Source organism: Brachypodium distachyon, chromosome 3 (genome assembly GCF_000005505.3).
Source record: "Brachypodium distachyon strain Bd21 chromosome 3, Brachypodium_distachyon_v3.0, whole genome shotgun sequence".
Lineage (NCBI taxonomy): Eukaryota > Viridiplantae > Streptophyta > Magnoliopsida > Poales > Poaceae > Brachypodium > Brachypodium distachyon.
Window position 1 is genome coordinate 41766665 of NC_016133.3, and position 20316 is coordinate 41786980.

The 20316-nt window shown below is 49.5% G+C and overlaps 3 protein-coding genes across 4 annotated transcripts; 2 read left to right on the forward strand and 1 right to left on the reverse strand.

Moving 5' to 3' along the window:
- Positions 1-1547: 1547 nt before the first annotated feature.
- LOC100833092 (E3 ubiquitin-protein ligase UPL5) lies at positions 1548-4564 on the reverse strand. Its single transcript, XM_003572310.4, has 3 exons — positions 2947-4564; positions 2230-2807; positions 1548-2089 (listed from the first exon to the last, which is right to left on the reverse strand). The coding sequence occupies exons 1-3, from the start codon at positions 4562-4564 to the stop codon at positions 1844-1846; spliced, it is 2442 nt and encodes an 813-aa protein (XP_003572358.1). The 3' UTR covers positions 1548-1843.
- Positions 4565-10540: 5976 nt separating this feature from the next.
- On the forward strand, positions 10541-13111 carry LOC100843185 (tonoplast dicarboxylate transporter). Its single transcript, XM_003574687.4, has 6 exons — positions 10541-11077; positions 11213-11702; positions 11865-11908; positions 12048-12143; positions 12238-12748; positions 12854-13111. Exons 1-6 carry the CDS (start codon positions 10610-10612, stop codon positions 12922-12924), a joined length of 1680 nt encoding a protein of 559 aa, XP_003574735.1. The 5' UTR covers positions 10541-10609; the 3' UTR covers positions 12925-13111.
- A 1917-nt stretch (positions 13112-15028) lies between these two features.
- Positions 15029-20104, forward strand: LOC100843487 (beta-(1,2)-xylosyltransferase). 2 transcript variants are annotated; one of them, XM_010236989.3, is made up of 4 exons: positions 15029-15914; positions 17574-17723; positions 18946-19672; positions 19784-20104. In XM_010236989.3, the coding sequence occupies exons 1-3, from the start codon at positions 15033-15035 to the stop codon at positions 19663-19665; spliced, it is 1752 nt and encodes a 583-aa protein (XP_010235291.2). In that variant the 5' UTR covers positions 15029-15032; the 3' UTR covers positions 19666-19672; positions 19784-20104. The 2 variants fall into 2 exon arrangements, with proteins under 2 accessions (XP_010235291.2, XP_024316418.1); XM_024460650.1 differs by having other exon boundaries at positions 18946-20104.
- Positions 20105-20316: the final 212 nt, after the last annotated feature.

Consider the following 20316-nt stretch of genomic DNA (forward strand, 5'->3'; position numbering starts at 1 on the left):
GACAATCCGTCTAATCTTGTCCATTGCAGTTTCACAAGATTGGTGTCTTCGTCAGTTGGATGTCAAGAATGCGTTTCTCCATGGCGTTCTAGAAGAAGATGTGTTCATGCGACAACCCCCTGGATATGAGGATCCCACACTTCCGCATTTTGTCTGCAAACTGGACAAGTCGTTATATGGCCTGAAGCAATCACCGCGCGCTTGGTACTCGCGGCTCAGTTCCAAACTGCAGGAGCTTGGTTTTCGCCTGTCTCAGGCTGATACTTCATTGTTCGTCTATCAGCAAGGGGGAGTAACTATATTCATGCTGATTTACGTTGATGATATCATCATTGCAAGCTCGTGTTCTGCTGCTGCACAGCGCCTGGTTCATGATCTCAGTGCTGCATTTGCCCTGAAGGACCTTGGCAGTTTGGACTACTTCCTTGGCATTGAAGTGTCTCGCTCCAAAAATGCCATCATGCTGCGCCAAACAAAGTATACCACTGATCTCCTTGCTCGAGTCGGTATGAAGGACTGTAAACCTGCGTCCACGCCCATGGCTGTTGCTGAAAAATTGTCCCGAGATGAAGGAGTAAAGCTGCCACCAAATGATGCTACCCGATACAGAAGTCTGGTGGGAGCCTTGCAGTATCTAACTCTCACAAGACCAGATATCTCTTTCGCTGTTAATAAGGTCTGCCAGTACCTCCAAGCCCCAACGGATCTTCATCTCACAGCGGCAAAAAGGATACTTTGATATGTGAAGGGAACTGCAAGTACGGGACTGAAGCTTAGCAAGTCACCGTCTAGTTTGTTGAGCGGCTTCTCAGATGCTGACTGGGCAGGGTCGGTGGACGACAGGCGGTCAACCGGAGGTTTTGTGGTATTCTTCGGATCGAACCCTGTGTCATGGGCGCGCGGAAACAGGCCACGGTATCACGATCAAGTACCGAGGCTGAGTACAAGGCATTGGCAAATGCCACTGCAGAACTTATATGGTTTCAGTCTCTTCTTGGTGAACTTGGAGTGCGACAGGAACGAGCGCCGGTCCTTTGGTGTGATAATCTCGGCGCCACTTACCTCTCTGCCAACCCAGTTTTTCACGCAAGAACGAAGCACATCGAGGTGGACTATCACTTCGTGAGAGAAAGGGTAGCTCGGAAAGCACTAGAGATCAGGTTTGTGTCAACTAGTGATCAGGTTGCAGACGGGCTAACCAAACCAGTAGGGACACAACAGTTTCGTCAGTTTTGCTACCATCTGAATCTCGTTGGTTCAAATTGAGGGGGAGTGTTAGACGAGCTGTAGAGTCCAGGTGCTTACTTGTTGATAAACATGTATAACAGAATTAGGTATGATAATGATCCGAATTGTTGTGGACATATCATAACCAACCTTGTATCTATCCTCTAAGCCTACGAGCTATATATATATATAGATTGAGCCGGCATCCTGTTGATGTACGGAATCCTCAAACACATCCCTCACGTTTTCATATTGGCCTGTTAGGTGTGGTCCTATTTCCCGCTGAAGGAAAATGTTAGCATGTGATTCCTGTAAACACCAGTCACAAATGCAATTGACCATAACAGGGTTTGAGCTTATTAAAAACTCATTAAAAAACTGGTTCAGAGCAGCCAACTTCTACAAATACAGTACGGAATACAATCAAATCGAAATGCGACGGTGAATCCACTGGGAGGTAACACACCTCCTAACAGTACTGAATTCTCTTACACTGACGGCACAGAGGCCGGGGTATCATTCTCCACCACATGTTCGAAGAAACAAATGCAAACTGAATTCTCCTGGAGACGAGACCACCACCAGCAGCAGAAGCTTAGACGGAGCCGAAGCCGCATCAGACATGCTCTTGGGCGATGATCTTGAGCCTGCTCAGAGTCATGGCAAAGGAGGTGTAGGAGGGCAGGTTGAGGAGGTTCAGGCAGGTGCTCGACGAGGGGAGATGGTCAGAAGTCTCATCCAACGCCCTGGAGATGATCAGACCGAAGCCCAGCCCGCGGAAACCGTCCAATGGCAGGTACTCCACCGAGGTCCAGAAGAAGAGCAGCCTCCTCTGCTCTTCAGCCGTCATGCTCTCCACAGCCTGCCATGCATACAAAGTCACACGACGTGATCGTTCGTTACAGATTCCATGAAGAACATATATTCAGAGAACTAGTAACAACCGAACCTGAAAGAAAACAAACAGAAAATGCACTGGAGATTTGGGCAGATCATACATACCTCCCAGAACCATTTGATCTGCTCATCTTCTTCGTTGTACCCTCTGTACTCGACATTCCCTTTCCATTCTTCCACATCGATGGCGCCCACGCTCCCACCCAGCATCTTGTCCAGATCCTCAAGGTACAAGGTCCGGAAGAAAGCCCCACGCATCCCCGGATCGACAAGCATGGAGCTGAACCCTTCAGCAAAACTCACCAGCTGCTCTTTGGTGCTGTTTACGAAGATGTTCGTGATCAGCTGGTCCACGAAATGCCTTCTGTTCAGGCTGTTCACGGCAACATTCCTCCCTCCTGGGGAGACTTGTCGGGTCGGCGTGAGCCCCAGCACGCCGGAGCCGACGACAACGGGTTCCATCTCGAGGATCTGCCTGCAGCTCGCGTGCAGTAGTGGGTCCGCGTCTGCGATGTCGTCCAGGGCCAGCAATGGGTCTTCCGTGATGTCGTCCATGGCCAGCTGCACGAAGAGTGTTCTGTCGAACAGAACCCCCACCTGTACGTTGTACATCAGGGCTAAGCCGATTATCCTCCCCGCGAAATTCAGGTACTGCAGGTTCAGCCGATGATTCGCTGCAGATGCTGTGTAACAAGAGAAATTAACCAATGTTAATGTAATGTTATACAGATACCGGAGGCCAAGGAACTCAGCCTCTGCAATGCACACGGGCAGAGCTCGAAGTGCCGTAGTAAAGAACGAGTTGAGGAAAAAAATTTGTACCTTCATTGAGGAAGAACCTGCGGCGGTTATGCGGGCACGGGCAGAAGAGGGTGAGCTGGGGGTCGAACAGCGCGCGGCAGACGAGGACGAGCCACTCCCGCGTAACCCCGGCCTGAGAGTGAGAGGCCTCCTCGTGGAGGAACCGGACTGTGAGCTTGCAGTTGAGCAGCTCGTGTCGGGACGCCCTGGAGACGCACACGAAGGAGTTCTCCAGCAGCCGCGTCCGGTCGACGAGCAACTCGAACGGCTGCGGCAAGTGCTCGGAGTCGGACCCGGAGAGCGGCATCGGCAGCATCGCTGCCGCGAGGTGGCGCCGCGCGTCGAACCAGAGGACGCGCTTGAGCCTCGGCGAGAGCCGGACCACGTCCTCCTGCCGCGACCTGGCCGCGCCCGTGCCCAGCACGAGCGCGTTCAGGCGCGCCGCACGGGCGCGGATCGTCTCGCGCAGTCCGGCGAGGAGAATGTGGTCGGAGCGCACGTCCGTCCAGGAGTCCACCGTGGCCAGCAGCACCCAAAGAGTGTTCACCATGTGCTCGCTCGGCGGCAATGGTGGTAGCCTTGACAACAGCTGGTCCACCAACATCAGCAGCTCAATTGCCGTCAGGGTCAGCACTATGGTTTGTTGCAGCGGCTGAGGTTGTCGGTGTCGGGACGGCAAAAGTGACAAATTGTCCGCTTGCTGCCACACGTGAGCCATCTCCCGGCACAGCGCCGAGAAGAACTTCTTGAACTCAAGCAACGCGTCAGTTTCGGGCAGGAACCCGGCGTTGTAGTTGGCGATGACCTCGTTCGCTGTCTCCACGGCGAACGGGGTCAGATGGTTGATCACCCATTCCTTAGGCAGAAGCTGCCCGTGCAAGGCGATCACCACCGCGAGCCTGCCCCGGATATCCTTGTACAACGGGTCCTCCCTTCCGTTGTTGCCGGGGTAGTCGGAGACCATCGCCTGGCAGAAGCTCAGACACAGTGGCGCCGTCCACGCCTTGACGTGAAGTGGCATGCGCACGATGGCGCTCGAGTCAAGGAAGCACTCCATGGCCGCCTTGGCTCGGTAGTGATGAACCGGCCAGGTGGACAAGAGGTAGAGGCGGACCAGCAAGCGGGCGAGGCCGCTGCGGACGAACACGTCGAGGAACTCCCCGACCATCCGCCCCGGGAGGCACGCGGCGGCCTTGTCGAGGAACTCGTGGACAAGCCGCACGGTGTCCCAGGAGAGTTGCTCGGGGGAGACACGGGGTGCGCCGAGAGGCTGCTCTGGCCAGAGCAGGCTTTGATGGTGGAACCTGGTGGCAGCCATGGCGATCTTGTACACGAGGCACCACGCCTCAGGGTACGGGGTGACAAGGAGGCTGGCGTAGCGCGAGAGGCAGAGATCATCGATGGTGGCACCAAGAGGGAGATGCCGGTCTGCGTGCACAACATGCTGGACGGCACCGCCCTGACGGCCGAGGCCGCACAACACCTGCTCGACGGTGTCCTGGGGGCGCGCCAGCGCCAAGACGGTGTATGTCCTCGCTGTGACCGGCGTGCTCCCGTAATCAATGCCATTGAGAACAAGCGGAAATATGTTGGACCGTCCAGATGATACACCTGAGTCAATGATGGTGGAGTGAGCCATGCCTTGTCGTAGCAAGGGAGGATTTCGTTGGCGGGGGACCTGCAAAAATGAGATGGAGTTGTTTGTGGTTGTATATATAAAGTTGTTGAAAAAATAGATTGCGTCATATTAGGAAATATGTTGTCGAACTTGAGGGGAAGGGCAGTCCGCAGACGATTCCGCCGGCCCCTTTAGTTTTAAGCTTTAAATTTGCGGAACAAAAATAGTAAAACTAACCAGGGGAGCGCTGGCAGCGCGTCGATCTGCACCGAGCGAAGACTATGGCGAGACGAGCTGTGGATCTAGCGTGCGACGGTGATAGATTGGCGAGGAGGGGGCGCTGGGACAGATCGGACGAGGAGGCGGCACTGCGACGGATCGGGCGAGGAGGCGGCGGTACCACGGATCGTGCGAGGAGGCGGCAGCGGTACCACCGACCGTGCAAGGAGGCGGTGGCGCGACAGATCGAGCAAGGAGGAGGCCCTACAATAGATTGGGCGAGGAGGACGCGAGGCGCCGACAAATCGGGCGAGGAGGAGGTGTTGCAAGGGCAAGGAGGAGGCACGATAGAGATAGATCGAGCAAGGAGGAGGCGTGCCGGCAGATTGGCGCAGGAGGAGCGGCAACACGTCGGGGGAGTAGGAGCAGGTAGGTGGGGCGACACGAGAAAACACGGGCTCTGTGGCCGGCGACGGAGAGGGAGGGGCAGTTGGGAGAGGAGGTGGGGTAGGTAGTGATCCTTGCGTTGGGAGAGAGAGGGGAAGTAGGTTTGGGGCAGTTTAGGACACATGAGAAGGAGGAGACAAGGAGAAGTGGGTTGGAGTTGGGAAATGACGACATGTTCACGCCTGATGACTTAAATGTAACTGTTTTCATACCGTAATAACCGTGTTCATATAGGAGTATAATAAAGAGCTAGATTTTTTACCGCTGGCCACTGTGAGACCCACACGACCCCTTACCACGTCATCTTGCCTACCATCACGAGCACGACCATTTTTTTATCGGGGAAATAAAACAACAGGAGAGGCTCCTACTGTGTTTTGTATTAATCAAGGAAAAAAGGGTTACAAAGTTACATATGTACGGAAGGAGGGGTTCGCCTCTCAAAAAAGGAAAAATTACAGAGTAGCCACAAAACAAGCTAGTTGTGTTTTGTGCTAGTCCTTAGCAAGTCTGAATTTAAGAAGCTCTAGGTTAGCCTTAAGCCGGCGCTTCCAGGAGTCCTTAAGAGGGGGTGATGTTCTCAAAAATCTTGGCGTTTCTCTCCTTCCAAATCCCCCAACTTCCAAGCATAAAAAATCTCCCAAAAGAGCCCATTATTCCACCGCCTTTTAGCTGAGTTGATGTTGTGGGTGATACTGAAATTTTGGTCCTAGGTAATGTCTATCTCAGCCCAACAATCTTGTGCAAAGCAGCACCCAAAGAACAAGTGCTCCAATGTTTCCTCGGGGGGTGCTGGGTGGCATGGTGCACAGAGCCAAGTGTCTCCTACATTGTATTTGCGCCTTCGCAGCATATTCTTGTGTTGAGACGATCCATCAACATGAGCCAGATAAAAACTTTGTGCTTCATAATGCATTTTGACTTCCACAACTTTAGAAGTGTGGGGTGACTGGGTAAGGAATCAAAATAATGTCTGAACGAAATTGCCAGCCGAAAAGGGCTTCTTCCAACTGTAGGACCATACATCAGTCACCTCCATTTGCATCCGGATGTTAGCGATCATCTCTTTCATTTCGTTGAATTCCTGAAAAGCGGAGCTAAATAGTGGGGCTTGTAGGTAAGTTGGGTTTCAATTTCATTGCAGAAGCCTTCCACTGAAATGTCCTCTTGAAGGCTGAAGGAAAAGACCTGAGGGAACTTAACTTGAAGGATCTGGTCATTCCAAAGATCTTTCCAAAAGAGGCAGGAGTCACCACGTCCAGGTGAGCAGCTTGAAAACCCTCTGAAAATGGGAACAAAAGATGACGACGGGTCTTGTCAATGTGTTCTAGAATTTTGGGAGGGATCTCCAACGAGCACGACCTAGCCATGTGCCCTATTGGATGGTGGAGCCAATCATTTCGGAAGATTGAGCTCTTCGCGACACAACATAATTTTCACATAATGAAATCTTTTGTATAACTTCGTTTTTTTAAGTTAATTTGTAAGAGATGTGCGATTGCAGTCCGACAATGTATACATATATAATTTTTACAAAGCGAGACACCAAAGTGTGACCTTCAAAGATCGAACTCTGGTGGGCTGTCAGCATACCTCGTTGGCTGAACACCCAAGTTATGCTTGGTTCTCTATAACTTCGTATATTTCATAACACAACATATGCAAATAACAACAATGCCAATTTGGCACATAAAGTCCCCAAGAAAAGCACTAGAACTTAAGAACGAATAATGCCTCTCTCTTTCTCATTTATGTAGCATTCTATTTTTTACATTTTTTGTATTTTTCTCAAAGTATGAATTCATCTTCATAAGAAGGTTTATGAAATGTAGACTTGTTAGATTATATGACTAATTTTACTATATCTTGATTTTGGTTAGGATGTCATCATTTAGACCAACATGTTCTATAATTTGTCGAGAGTTGATGTGAGTAACCTCCGATTTTTATAAGAGTATATAAAAGGGAGTCACCTATCAAACGAAAAGTAACCTTTTCAGGCGGGATAATATTCTTGCTATCTCTGCCTTATGTGAGCACGTAATTATATCTTATTTATGTAGTTGAAGATGTCGATGCCGAAAACAACGCACAAAACTAGAAAACATCACACGTTGGCTAATTAACATCGAGAGAACCCCATCTCTGAGGCAACAACTACTTCTCTTATAAGAGTTCTTAAGAGACAAAACCTAGACACGAACGCCGAAGCCAAGAGGCATTATCAGTGACAAGGGTAGGAGCGCGACCCAGTAAACAAGAGGGATCAAGAGTTTTGTTTGATGCCAACGGAAAGCCAGTTTTGTTTGAAAAATGTTCCTCTAGGCTCGGGTTGGGTTGATGAACTTATTTTATAATCTGCTGTGAAAAATACAATGAAAACATAGAAAAGTTGATCAGGCAAACGAAAAAATAAACAAAAACTGATTGAAAAAAGCTTGATTATCATATCATATTCAACCTGAATGCCAAACTCAGCCATAACCAACCTAAGCTCAGTAATACCGCCTTGTGACGCCGACTCAAAGGCTGAGGTGATTAAGCAGGCCCATGAGGCCGGCCGTGGGCACCAGAGGCGCCACATTTTGTTCAGAGAGAAAGTCCTTTGGGTCAGCTTGAAAGCTTAACGAACTTTTGGGCCGCTTACCATACCGTATGACATTTCTTTCTCCGCCGGCCTAAAATGGTATAAACAAACAACGGCCGCTTGATGAATGATGATCCATCCCGTCTCAAGCTCACTTCCGGACTTGGAGACGGCACACGAGCTTATTCCTCCGACCGCGAGTCAGGGCAAAGCAAGCGTCTGTTGTACGTTTTCCTCGTCAGCTGCAACGAAGGATCACATGATTCGCATCGGGATGCACATGCCCGGTCGTTTTCGGCGCGGCCGAGGTTTCTCCGCCACCCGGTCCCCGTGGTTGGTTGGCGAAACGGAACCCCTATGTATCCCCATGCCAACGTGGCCATGTTATGCTAGCTGATATGAGGCCGCCTGCATGATTAATACTAGTACAATGACTGTGCGTTGTCACGGTCTCTTAGACACCTGCACATGAAAATTCATGTTTATAAAAAAAACAATTTAATTTGATATCAAGGAGTTTTAGAGAATCAAGGAGTCACAGAATGCAATATCCGTGGCAAAACTTCTGTTTACGACTAATGCATGCATTTCCTTTGTGAAATCAAGGTCAGACAACAATCCACAGTCACGCTGGTTATCGTCATGAGATGCGGCTCCACTTGATCATCCTCTAGCACGTGAAGAAATAACTCCAACTCCGTCTCACACTCATGGTTCTCAGAATGTCCAGCAACCATCACGTTCCATGAGACGCAGTCCATCAAACACCTTCCGCACAACCTCAACATCAGCACACTTGGAATACATAGTCACGAGTGCATTCAACACGTCGACCTCGACTCGCATCCCGGTCGGGCATTTTCACGAACACCCTCCGTGCGGTGGCGTAGGCGGCGGGTACGCGCGCAACCCGTGCTCCGCGGCGCGGCGTCACTCGCAGAGGTGGAAGAGCGACACTCAGGCATCCTCGTCGGGTGACTCCGAAGAGGACTCAAGCAGCCAGAGCGCATGTGGCAGCTCCCCATGCGCGCAGAGCACTCGCAGCACCACACTCGGGTTGGCGGAGGACGTGGAGGCCGCCGCTGCTGACGCTGACGACACCAAGCCGGTGGCGCGAGGAGGCTTGGCGGGCCATGAGTAGAGGAGTTTGTTCCGCGGGCGCGTGGGTTGCAGGGAGCGGACAGAGGCGAGGAGGAGCGGGGGAGGGTACATGTGGTGATTGGTGGGCGTAGGAGGAGCTGGACACACACGGCCGCCGGCATCGGGCCGCACAGAGCGCGGGAGGCCGCTCGATGGATGGCGCAGAGCAGCGAGAGGGGGGTGGACTGGGCGGCGTGACGGCCGGGGCACCGGGTTGGGCGACGGTGGCGGAGGATTTGCTAGAGGCCTAGAATTTCCTTCTCGTGTGGAGGATCCTTTTCGTGGGGACTAGCCGACTTGGAGAAACGACGTGTGCGGACCGTTGGAGGATTCTTGAAAGATGGAGAGGGCAAAACGCAAATATGCCTGGCGGACAACGACGAAAGAAACACTCCTCTTTTTATCACTAGAGGTGTAGATACCTGTCATGCACACGGGAAGGGCCGGCAGGCCGGGGAGATCGGATCGTCGATCGGTCGGCCTGTCTCGTCTTCCCATGGTACCGCTAGCCTAGCTGGAACGTTCTGGAAGGACCATGGATACGTAAGTTTGGCTGCCTTGATTAGAGGATGGATAACGACAATAAGATACAGCTAGGCAGGCAGCAAATTTACTTACTCACTAGCACGTAGCCACGTACGATTAACCACGAGCCCGATCGATGAACATATATGTAGAAATCAACAGTTACGTGTGTTCGATCCGCTGAACCTGGGAGTGAGTGGTCATGCTCTGATGCCGGTTCGCTTTCAGAGAGAGCGACCTGGGCGGCCCCTCCGTCGAACTTCTCCGGCCACCCAATTTTTGCCCGTCAGGCACCTTGAGAAGACACGGCCTGCATGGTCGCCTAGGTATATATGGAGATATATGGAAGAGAATTAGAGAAGATACTCACTACTAGTCACTACTGCTCGGCTATTTGAGACTTGAGAGGTGGCTGGCCGGTGTCCATCCCGACCACCACCTGTGACTGTACGTGCCCTAGATCACCCTCGCCGGGGCCATGAGAGATGTACCTGTGTGGTGTATACGTGTTCACTGGTAAATAATGGCACCAGGAATCTATGCATGACAAACGGCCCTTCGATGGCCGGTTGGTGCAGGACATTGACACGCATCCATGGGACCAAGAGTACCATCGTCGCTCGTCGGCCTTTAATCCTGTGTACGTGCTGGCCACATGAATCTCAAAGCCTCGCATCTGAATATCCATGGGGCCGGCCGGTGAGAAAGTTAGTTGCCGTTTCTTACAACAACTTATCTTACAGTATCAGTAGTATAATAAGCCCAGGTGGAGCGATCGAGCTATGAACGTCTGACGTGGCGGGTGGGGGAGGGCGACGGTCGACGGAGGACAGAGTACCGCGTGCCACGTGGCGATCGCCACAGTTTTTTTTTGTTTTTTTAGCTTGGCGATCGGCACAGATCACCTCCCGTTTTTCCTGGCCTTGGAGCATCCCACGTGGACACGGCACCAGGTTCTCTCCACATCGGCTGTGCGATCAGGTGACCCCATCGTCGATTCGTCGCGACACGACGTGCCATCAGTAATTCCGGTATGACACGACACGATCAAGTGACCCCCAGCTATAAAACGAGCCCGGACGACTCAGGAGTCAGGCCACAGCACGTACGCCTCTAACAAGACCGGATTAGCCAGCTTTGGTCAATCTATGGCCATGGCGATGGGCAAGCAGCACGGGAGCTCACCGGAGGACGATGACGTGGAGGCGCCCCTGCTGCCCGTGGACCCCGCCACGACGACAGGGCGGCGTCCGGCGTCGTCGTCCTCCTCGCGGCTGCAGGCTCTGTTCGCGCACAGGTACCCGGCGATCCTGTCGGGCCCGGCGGCGTGCTTGGCCGTGTGCCTGCTGGCGGACCTGGACCTGGGAGTCCACGGCGCCGCGCCGCGCAACATGCTTGGCGCGCTGGCGTGGGTGTTCCTGTGGTGGGTGACCGACGCCGTGCCGCTGGCCGTGTCCTCCATGGCTCCCCTCTTCCTCTTCCCGGCACTCGGCGTCGCCTCCGCCGACGCCGTCGCTGCAGCCTACATGGACGACGTCATCGCCCTCGTCCTCGGCAGCTTCATCCTCGCCCTCGCCGTCCAACGCTACCACATCCACCGCCGCCTCGCCCTCAACGTACGTAACCGTGTACCGAGATGATATAACTCTGCAATAAAACGGCTATGTGCATCGCTCTGGGGATCGAGCTGCCCTTTTTTAAAAAAACTTTTTAAATTTTTATCGTGTCTGAATTATTCGAATTTCGAACAGATCATGGTGAGGTTCTGCGGGGACCCGGTGAGGCCGGCGTGGCTGCTGCTGGGGGTGACCGGCACGACGGCGTTCGTGAGCATGTGGATCCACAACACGGCGTGCACCGTCATGATGATGCCGGTGGCCACGGGGATCCTGCAGCGCTTCCCTCGGGGCACCGGCGGCAATGGCGAGGAGCTGGCGGAGGTGCGGCGGTTCTCGAAGGCGGTGGTGCTGGGCGTGGTGTACGCGTCGGCGGTGGGCGGGATGGCCACGCTCACGGGCACCGGGGTGAACGTCATCTTGGTCGGGATGTGGTCGGCGTACTTCCCCGAGCAGCGGCCCATCACCTTCAGCTCATGGATGGCCTTCGCGTTGCCGTTGGCGCTCGTCGTGTTCTTGGCGTTATGGGTCACGCTCTGCTTGATGTACTGCTCCAAGGATACGGGAAAGGCTCTCTCGGGTTACCTCGACAGAAGCCATCTCAGAACGGAGCTCAGCTTGTTAGGTACAGTAGTTGCTGGACTTTGTTCTTCTTTTAACCCTTTGCGTGTGACCTTTGTTGACTGTCGTTGACTTGCCGTGAAATTTGAGCATTTGGATGAGTCTTATTGGACCAAGTTTCAGTTGCACCATTGTTGTCTAACGAGGTTACCATCTTCTATGGCAGGTCCAGTGGCATTCGCCGAGAAGATGGTCTTGGCTGTGTTCGGGGTAAGTTCTAACTAGCTTTTCTGGCCACAATCATGTTCAGAACATAGCAATGCAGGATTTGCTTTCCGCCACATAATACAGAAACGAAATTGCTACTACTTGGTAACAGTAACCGGACGAAGTAGATAATCATTTGCAGGGTCTAATTGTGCTATGGATGACGAGGACCCTAACGAATGACATCCCAGGGTGGGGAGTTCTCTTCCACAACAAAGTCGGGGATGGAACAGTTACTGTAAGTACACAAGAATCACCATAAATCAAGTGTAATGTCATCACCTACCTGATCGATCTCATGGATGATGCAAAACCACTTGGCGATGACGCAGATCATGATGGCCACGCTGCTGTTCATAATCCCGAGCGGCAAGAGCGAAGGCGAGAAGCTGATGGACTGGGACAAGTGCAAGGACCTGCAGTGGAGCATCATCCTCCTCCTGGGCGCCGGCTTCGCCATCGCCGACGGCTTCCGCACCAGCGGCCTCACGGACATCCTGTCGTCCGGCCTCGGGTTCCTCGAGGGCGCCCCGGCGCTGGTCGTGGTGCCCGTGGCCTGCGCCTTCAGCGGGGTCATCACGGAGTTCACCTCCGACGACTCCACCGCCACGCTCGTGCTGCCGCTCTTCGCAGAGCTCGCCAAGTCCATCCGCGTGCACCCGGCGCTGCTCGTCGTCTCCGGCGCCGTCGGGGCTCAGTTGTCGTATTTGTTGCCGACCGGGTCGCCGTCCAATGTCGTCGGGTTCAGCACTGGATATGTCACCATTAAGGACCTTGTGGTTACTGGGTTGCCGCTCAAGGTCGTTGGGGTTGCAGCTCTGACGATCTTGCTCCCAACGTTAGGTAATTTAGAAACCTCCTGCACAAAGCACCTTCAAGAATTTAGTTGTTGGTTAATTCATTTTGTACCCTCTCTTACTTTCTACAATTGTTAATTTGATCATGCAGGATCCGTGATTTTTGGCATGGAGAACAAGTCACGGGAACATCAATGGAAGTTTTGGAACCTTTCAGTCTGATACTACGATACTGAGGCTGAACTGAACAGTAGTTTCAGTATGTGGCATGGCTGCAGCTTGTTACGAGTACAAGAGTATATATGTTTTGTATTATAAGATTAAGCAAAGGGTTTTGTAACAGGTGGGTCTGTGTAAATATATCTCAAATACGTTCATGTGATCAATTCTCTAAGCACAATTATGGCTACTGCATTTTCTTCTTCCGAAAATTGCATATCTGCAGAAACTTCAGTAATCTAAATAACAATGGAATAGAAAGCCAAGCTGATGACAATTGTAGCAATACACAAAGGAGTTCAAACAATGCCTTATTCAACCAAAACATTTCGCTTTCAGAACTTAGCACTGCCAGGATATTTGCACCGGAGGGGAAAATATTTTATACTTCATCATATGAGTGAGGAGCCTACAGGCCTTATCCACTCCACGTGGAGTAGCTGATTGTTCTTCACAGAACATGCAATCAGAAGCTTCAGAGATATTGAATCGCGAATCGAATATGTGGTTCAAGACAGAGGGAAATCCAACGTTGTCAATCTACTGTTGGTGATAAGTAGTCTCAACTATTATTTGTCAGGTTTACAAACAGCTGTCCATCTCATAAGGTGCCAATGATTGATATTCTTGATTTTGACATCTGGAGGTTGCAAAACCATTACAAACATCACAAATTGCAGAATTTGCAAAGAAGTGGATGAATTATGGTACTCCATTCGTCCAACAAAGGATGTCTCAACTTTGACTAAATTTGAATGCATCTATACACTAAGTTATGTCTAGATACATCCAAATTTTGATAAACTCAAGACATCTTTTGTTGGACGGAGGAGTACATGGTATGTGTTACTTGTGAACTGTTTGATTGAAAACTCAGTTTTTCTGAGGATGTATTCAATCTCTAATTGAAAATCTAATTCACAAAAGACGAAAACCCAACGTTGTCAGTCGACTGATTTTGTAAATACTCTCAGCTATTATTGGTTTGTTTTATAAACATCTGTCCAACTCATAAGGTGCCAATAATAGATATCTAGATTTTGACATCTGAAGGTTCCAGCCAATATAGACATCGCAATTTGCAGAAGCTGCAAAATAGGTAAATGAATTCTGGTACATGGTTGTTGTTGCTTGTGAACTGTTTGATTGAGAACTGGGTTTTTGTTCAGCATCAATAATACAATTCTGTCTGCTCATTCTACTTGCATATCTGAAACCGTGGTTCGGAACCTCGGTGGACAAAGGAGTCAACTCTACAGCTGTGTGTCACCCTTTGGAAAAAAGAAGAAGTACTTACAAGGTTTTCTGTTCTAAATTGTTGAATCCGATAACATTTGATCCCTCATTGGTGTCTTTAGGCATCAGCAATGGCCAATGGAACTATAGCATTGTTACCCTGATATATATAGATTTCAGTGGAGTACTATTTGACTTGCCATAACGTGTGTTAGAATGATATCTAGAGAGTTTCCACTGAAATAACTATTATTATATGTATTCTGGAGTCTAGATCACTATATTGTGCACAAAGAGATTGGCTACACTAAAGCCTGACATGTCCCTGGCAACAACATCATTTAGAGAGTATTAATCTAGTGGAGTTCAAAGAATGTACCCCTGCAACGACATTGAGAAGTCAGATTCTAATTAAAAAACAGTAAACACAAAAGTTCCCTCGTAGATAAATAGAAAATTAGCCTGCATTTTTGGGGAGTAGAAATTGCAAGACCGGGTAATAGATTAATAAACATTGTAACCTGTCGGAACCATCCTAGGAGTGCAACTTGTTAGCTCGTCCTATTCTAAATATGAAGGAGTACATGCGGGACGACAAGAGTTGACAAGTTTCTGAAGAAAACTCTGAAGAAGACTGTTAGCTGAAGTAAGCTACCGATGATATATGATATAAATCTGTATCGAACTGCTGAATTCTGAAAAGTGCCTACATCCTCTGCTAATCATAGATCTAGGAGTATATCTAATTGCCTTGTCGATCCGATACGAAAAATTTAAGATTCGTTCCAGGTTGTCAAAATGTTAAAACTGAGTAAAGCAGATGAGAGTTCTGCGGAAACAGTAGTGGAGCAGGTGGAACTGGAAGTGATACTCACATGCAGACTAGTCCCGCGATGACTTGGTCGCCTCCCCCGCTGCCAGCGAATCGCAGCCGTCCAGACAACCACCAACCGCGCCACCGACCGTCCGATCCATGCCTAACGGCTTTCCCTTTCCCCACCTCGGCTTCTTCTTCGAGGAGTCCCCTCGCCGGCCCGCGATCTCCGCAAACCCCTCCGCCGGCGCCGAGCACACTCCGGCGGGCTATGATGGCCGGCCGCACTCCCCACTACCATAGCCACAACAGCAACGGCCAGAGGTTCCGCCGCCTCATCCCGTGCGTCCTCTTCGTCGTGTTCGCCGTCCACGCCGTCTCCTTCGCGCTCTACCTCCTCCTCCAGTCCCACCACCCTTCCCCGCGCCCCGCCGAGCCCGAGGACCGGGTCCATGAGGAGGAGGAGCAGTCTTCCTCCCAGAAGCCGTGGCCGCGGCTCCCCTCCTTCCTCCCCTGGGCCGCCCACCCCGCGCCGCCGGCGCACTCCTGCGAGGCCTACTTCGGGAACAGCTTCTCCCGCTTCGTGGACGTCCTCCGCCCCGAGGGACGCGGCGGCGGCTGGTTCCGGTGCCACCATAGCGAGACGCTGGGGAGCTCGATCTGCGAGGGCGCGCGCGTGCGGCTCGACCCGGCGCTCATCGCAATGTCGCGCGGCGGCGAGCCGATTGGGCAGGTCATGGGCCGCGCGGAGGGGGAGGAGCTTCCCAGGTACGAGCCCGGCGCGTTGGAGGTGGAGGGGGTCGCGGCGGGGAGGACGGGGCCCTTGGTGGAACCGGGGTTCCTCGACACCTACGTCCCCACCAACGGGATCGGGACGCACACCATGAGAGCTCTGCTCAACTCAGCGCGTGTTGTGCCACCCGGTGAGCTCCACTGCTCCCAGGTATTCCTCCTCGTGATGATAACTGATAGCTTATGTTCGGTGATTGTTGGGAAGTGAGTTATATAGCAGAATTTGTTGTCCTAGAACGAATTTGATACTACAAAACTGAAGAGTAGTTTCTACAAGAAGGCTTTGCAACCTTCCTCAGCTCACATTTAATCTCCACTGTGTTCATTCCACAAGTGGTACATACTCTGTCCCATATATGAAGTATGAATTCATTTGCATTGAAAAGTAGATTAGACACCTTAAATGGTAACAGTTGTTACGAGATATAGAATCATATAGGTACTCATAATAATTGCATCTTCACATACTTGCATACTCCGTACATGCCAGTAGCCCAGTAATAAGAAAAAAGGTACATATAAAAAGAAATTTGTGATGTGCGCTAGATGCAAACTGTGGGTGTGAAATAATTTATGGGAACTTCAACTGAAGAAATTAGAGGGCTTAAAATTAACTGCAACAAACCAATAATAGGACTGAAAAGCCTATGGTGGTCTTGTGGGAGAAGTTCTAATGAGCCACTCGTATTGAATGTACAATGTTTTGTGATGCACTTGGAGCCCCCATTTGATAACTGTGCAAACTAAAACTTCAGCAAGTTTGGATTGTTGCACATATTTGCATGGATGCCAAAATTTACTTCCTCGGGCGATATAAAAGGCGTCCACACACCACATGTTAGGTATCAATAGATGACAATATCAAAGTAGTAAATTATAGCAGGCTCTATCTACACATCGAAGTTAACAGAAAATAACGGCGTATTGGTTACCATCTGGGCCATTGTGAATAAAACATTGTAGGTGTAGATAATCAGCTTTCAGTTTGCACTGTCTTAAAAATATTGTAGTAGTTGTTACGTAAGAGGTTGAACCCATTGGGATTAGTATAAACTTACAGATGTGGGATAGCTGGAAATGTGCAGTTCTAAATTCCTATATTTGTGACAAAGGAACTTGGGGAATAAATATGTGGCATGGTCTGATATGGAGTTGCAAGCCTATGTGTCAAAACGCAAATTATAGGGAGAAAATCCAAGATGATATAATTAAGGCCTGCCATATGAATGGTTCTATATTTAAAGTTTTCCTGATTTGTGTGAGATTTTTTTCCTTTTCTCCTTTGTGTTCTCTGGTTAAGGTGAGAACTTCGTAAGAGCCTATATATAATGATGCTTTTGGTTATTTGGTTCAGTTTGGGTGTATTGCAAGGAAAACTGATGCAAAGCTGTAATCTGTAGACATGCAGGCTGCAGTACTGCTGTTGCTTCCAATATGCAAAGGCAACTTATGTTCCTTCTTTTGGTTTACCTGATTCACTATGGTTGAGTATAATACAACAGGTTTCATGCAGTTTTTATTTTAGTGGATGGTTTTCATACTGGGTTAAAAGAGAAAATGATTCCATGTCACTGAACTTTCATGCCTCTCCTTTTGTTATACTCCCTCCGATCCATAAAAAGTGTCGCCCATTTTGTACTAAGTGGGCGACACTTTTTATGGATCGGAGGGATTTTTTTTTTCACCAGAAGCACATGAACTTTCATGGTTGTGATTATTATGTGACAATACTTTCTCAATTGCTACATTTCATTACGTTTCTCCTGAATTTCTGTAGTTGATTAGTGACTGTTTATAACATTTGGTGCAGTGGATTGAAGAACCGACACTTCTGGTCACACGATTTGAGTATGCAAACCTTTTCCACACGATCACAGACTGGTACAGTGCATATGTGAGCTCCAGAGTCACAAATTTACCTAAACGTCCTAATGTTGTTTTCGTGGATGGGCATTGCAAGGTATGTGATGCACCTAGAAATGGCATATGCTTTTGATTATTTGTACATTGCATTGCATCATTACATGAGATAGTTGCATGAGGTCTTATCAGTTTGTCTGTTTTAGCAATAATCAGGCTGGTAGCATATTGACTTCATAATTGTGTTTCTGATCTGTAGTTTGTTAGCGCGCTGATATTTTGCAATTAAATACCATTTCTCATATTTGGGATCATGTCTACTGCTCCTGTTCGGAGATCCTTGCAATCTTGACACTCTTCCAAATCCTTCATTGGTCTTAGCATTTTTCTTGAGTATTCTGTCCTGGCACCTGATACAAAGCTCTGTCATTCATACATCTCTAGCGGTACCAACCCCTGTGATGCCACCGCTCTACTAATGTGTGGTAGATCAAATCCATATTGTACAAAACTAAAAATGTTTCATTGTGAATACTAGCTGTAGAGAGAGAAAGAGTAGAATTTTTCTTTTTTTGTTTCTCTTGACATTTGTTGTGTTTTGAATTGAATATGTACAGTATGCTAGATTATAGTACAATCTGTATAAATATTTTTTTTCTCCAAATTTTGTGATGACTTTCTGGTGGTGCTACCATGAGTTGGGGTGGTTGCAGTGCCACCACAAGAATTGATGGTGCTAGAACTTTAAAGCGAGATAAGGTTTTGAGTTTTTACTCTTACGAGTTAGCTTGCCAAAATTAGTCAACTGGAGTGAACCATTGTGTTGCATGTCTCATCAAATATCTGCTGTCTGTCCCCGAAATAGCTAGAATGGTGCCATGCTTTTGAAAGTTGATTTGTGTGGCTGCTCGCGTTTGCTGCTTATATTTACACTATGATTTGGTTACTCCCTAAAGTTATCAAATATATGAAGACAGGATAGGATATTGAATAATCATGGTAACTCTGTTCCCCAGCTGTGGAGCAGTGCTATCATTATATTTACACTACGATTTGGTTACTCCCTAAACTTCAGTTTCTCACTCAACACAAGACATGAGTGGGTGCGTCTAACTCAGTTTTGACATAGTAATGGTTTGACTCAACTGACAACTGATGCGCAATACATGGAATTATTCTGCTGAAAACGCAGCAACATATTGACTTACTAATTCCGAGTGCATTTTATCTGTTAATTAAGAAGTGAACTCATCCTCATAACGATTCATGTGTTTGCGTCCTGCATATGCTTGTCTGTAACAGATATGACCTGACATCTGCAGGCACCACTGGAGCAAACATGGGAAGCACTTTTTTCGAATGTGACGTATGTTAAGAACTTCGCTGGTCCTGTTTGTTTCCGACATGCAGTTCTTTCACCACTGGGCTATGAGACCGCTCTATTTAAGGGGCTTAGTGAAAGCTTCAGTTGTGAAGGTGCTTCCGCTCAATCACTTAGGGAAAAACCAGATCACCAGAAAACTGCAAGGTTGTCTGAATTTGGGGAGATGATTGTAGCTTCTTTCGGTCTTCTGGGGGATGGCGTCGTGTCATCCAAGAGATCAAACGGGCTCAATATTCTCTTTGTTCGGCGAGAAGACTACTTGGCCCACCCACGTCACAGTGGAAAGGTTGAATCTAGACTAAGCAATGAGCAGGAGGTATTTGAGGCAGTTGAGAGCTGGGCAAAAGGTCTGGAGTGCAACGTAAATGTCGTCAATGGTCTTTTTGCGCACATGAATATGACTGAGCAACTCCGGGCTATCCTGGAAGCCTCGGTAGTGATAGGGGCTCATGGAGCTGGTCTAACACACTTGGTTTCAGCTACACCGGACACAAAAGTTCTCGAGATCATCAGCAGCATGTATCGGCGACCACACTTTGCATTGATCTCGCGCTGGAAGGCGTTAGAATACCACGCCATAAATCTCCCTGGATCGCATGCGAGGATCGCGGATGTCATCAGTGAGTTGGCGAATATACTGAAAGATCTCGGATGCTGAAACAGAGGTATTCTTGCTGTTGAGGTATCCATCATGAAGTGTCGCCACATGACAGGCTGGGTAGATATTCTGTTCAGGTCATATATACTGGTCACACTAACCACACCCGTGCTTGCAGTTTCAGTTGGAGAACACCTTGTGCTGACCAAACATTCCTCCCGGGTTCTCTCCAAAGGAATTTTGAATTTTCTGCTGCCAAATGTAGAGCCAGATTTCCACTGATATAATCTTTACATCCATTCTTTACGATGCCTCGATGCACCGGTCCATGAGTCCGACCAAACTGTAACTGTAACTTTATCGCTCCAGCTTGAACATTCTTGTAGTCCCAATTTGTTAGTGCTCAGTGCATGCATCCCACAGTCCGGACGGTTGTTGGAACACCGGCTGGGGAACATTCTTTTTGAACCTTGGCCTGCCTGATGAACATTCTTGTGCACGGTGCATTGGTCTGCCCATAATTTTGCTACGGCGCCGTGCCCACGGTGTTGGTTGCATTCACTCGTTCTGGAAGGTGAGATGGCGCCGTCAGGCTCGTAATAACGAGGACGTGTATGTACGTGCTCGCGCAATTTGTTCCTTCTGTCTGCTGCTATGCTCACTGTTGCCCGCCACTGTTCGGCTACTGCAGGCGGGCACGGCCTAGCTAGC

What these genes read in the sequence shown, in the direction of transcription:
- LOC100833092 (XM_003572310.4), bottom strand. Translation starts at nt 4,564, where the DNA reads ATGGCTCACTCCACCATCATTGACTCAGGTGTATCATCTGGACGGTCC. An exon ending in CAGGTTCTTCCTCAATGAAG is followed by an intron (nt 2,808 to 2,946) that starts GTACAAATTTTT and finishes CTTGTTACACAG; the next exon opens with CATCTGCAGCGAATCATCGG. An exon ending in AGATCAAATGGTTCTGGGAG is followed by an intron (nt 2,090 to 2,229) that starts GTATGTATGATC and finishes TATGCATGGCAG; the next exon opens with GCTGTGGAGAGCATGACGGC.
- LOC100843185 (XM_003574687.4), top strand. Translation starts at nt 10,610, where the DNA reads ATGGCCATGGCGATGGGCAAGCAGCACGGGAGCTCACCGGAGGACGAT. An exon ending in AACGGAGCTCAGCTTGTTAG is followed by an intron (nt 11,703 to 11,864) that starts GTACAGTAGTTG and finishes CTTCTATGGCAG; the next exon opens with GTCCAGTGGCATTCGCCGAG. An exon ending in TGGTCTTGGCTGTGTTCGGG is followed by an intron (nt 11,909 to 12,047) that starts GTAAGTTCTAAC and finishes AATCATTTGCAG; the next exon opens with GGTCTAATTGTGCTATGGAT.
- LOC100843487 (XM_024460650.1), top strand. Translation starts at nt 15,033, where the DNA reads ATGCAGACTAGTCCCGCGATGACTTGGTCGCCTCCCCCGCTGCCAGCG. An exon ending in GTGAGCTCCACTGCTCCCAG is followed by an intron (nt 15,915 to 17,573) that starts GTATTCCTCCTC and finishes CATTTGGTGCAG; the next exon opens with TGGATTGAAGAACCGACACT. An exon ending in TCGTGGATGGGCATTGCAAG is followed by an intron (nt 17,724 to 18,945) that starts GTATGTGATGCA and finishes TGACATCTGCAG; the next exon opens with GCACCACTGGAGCAAACATG.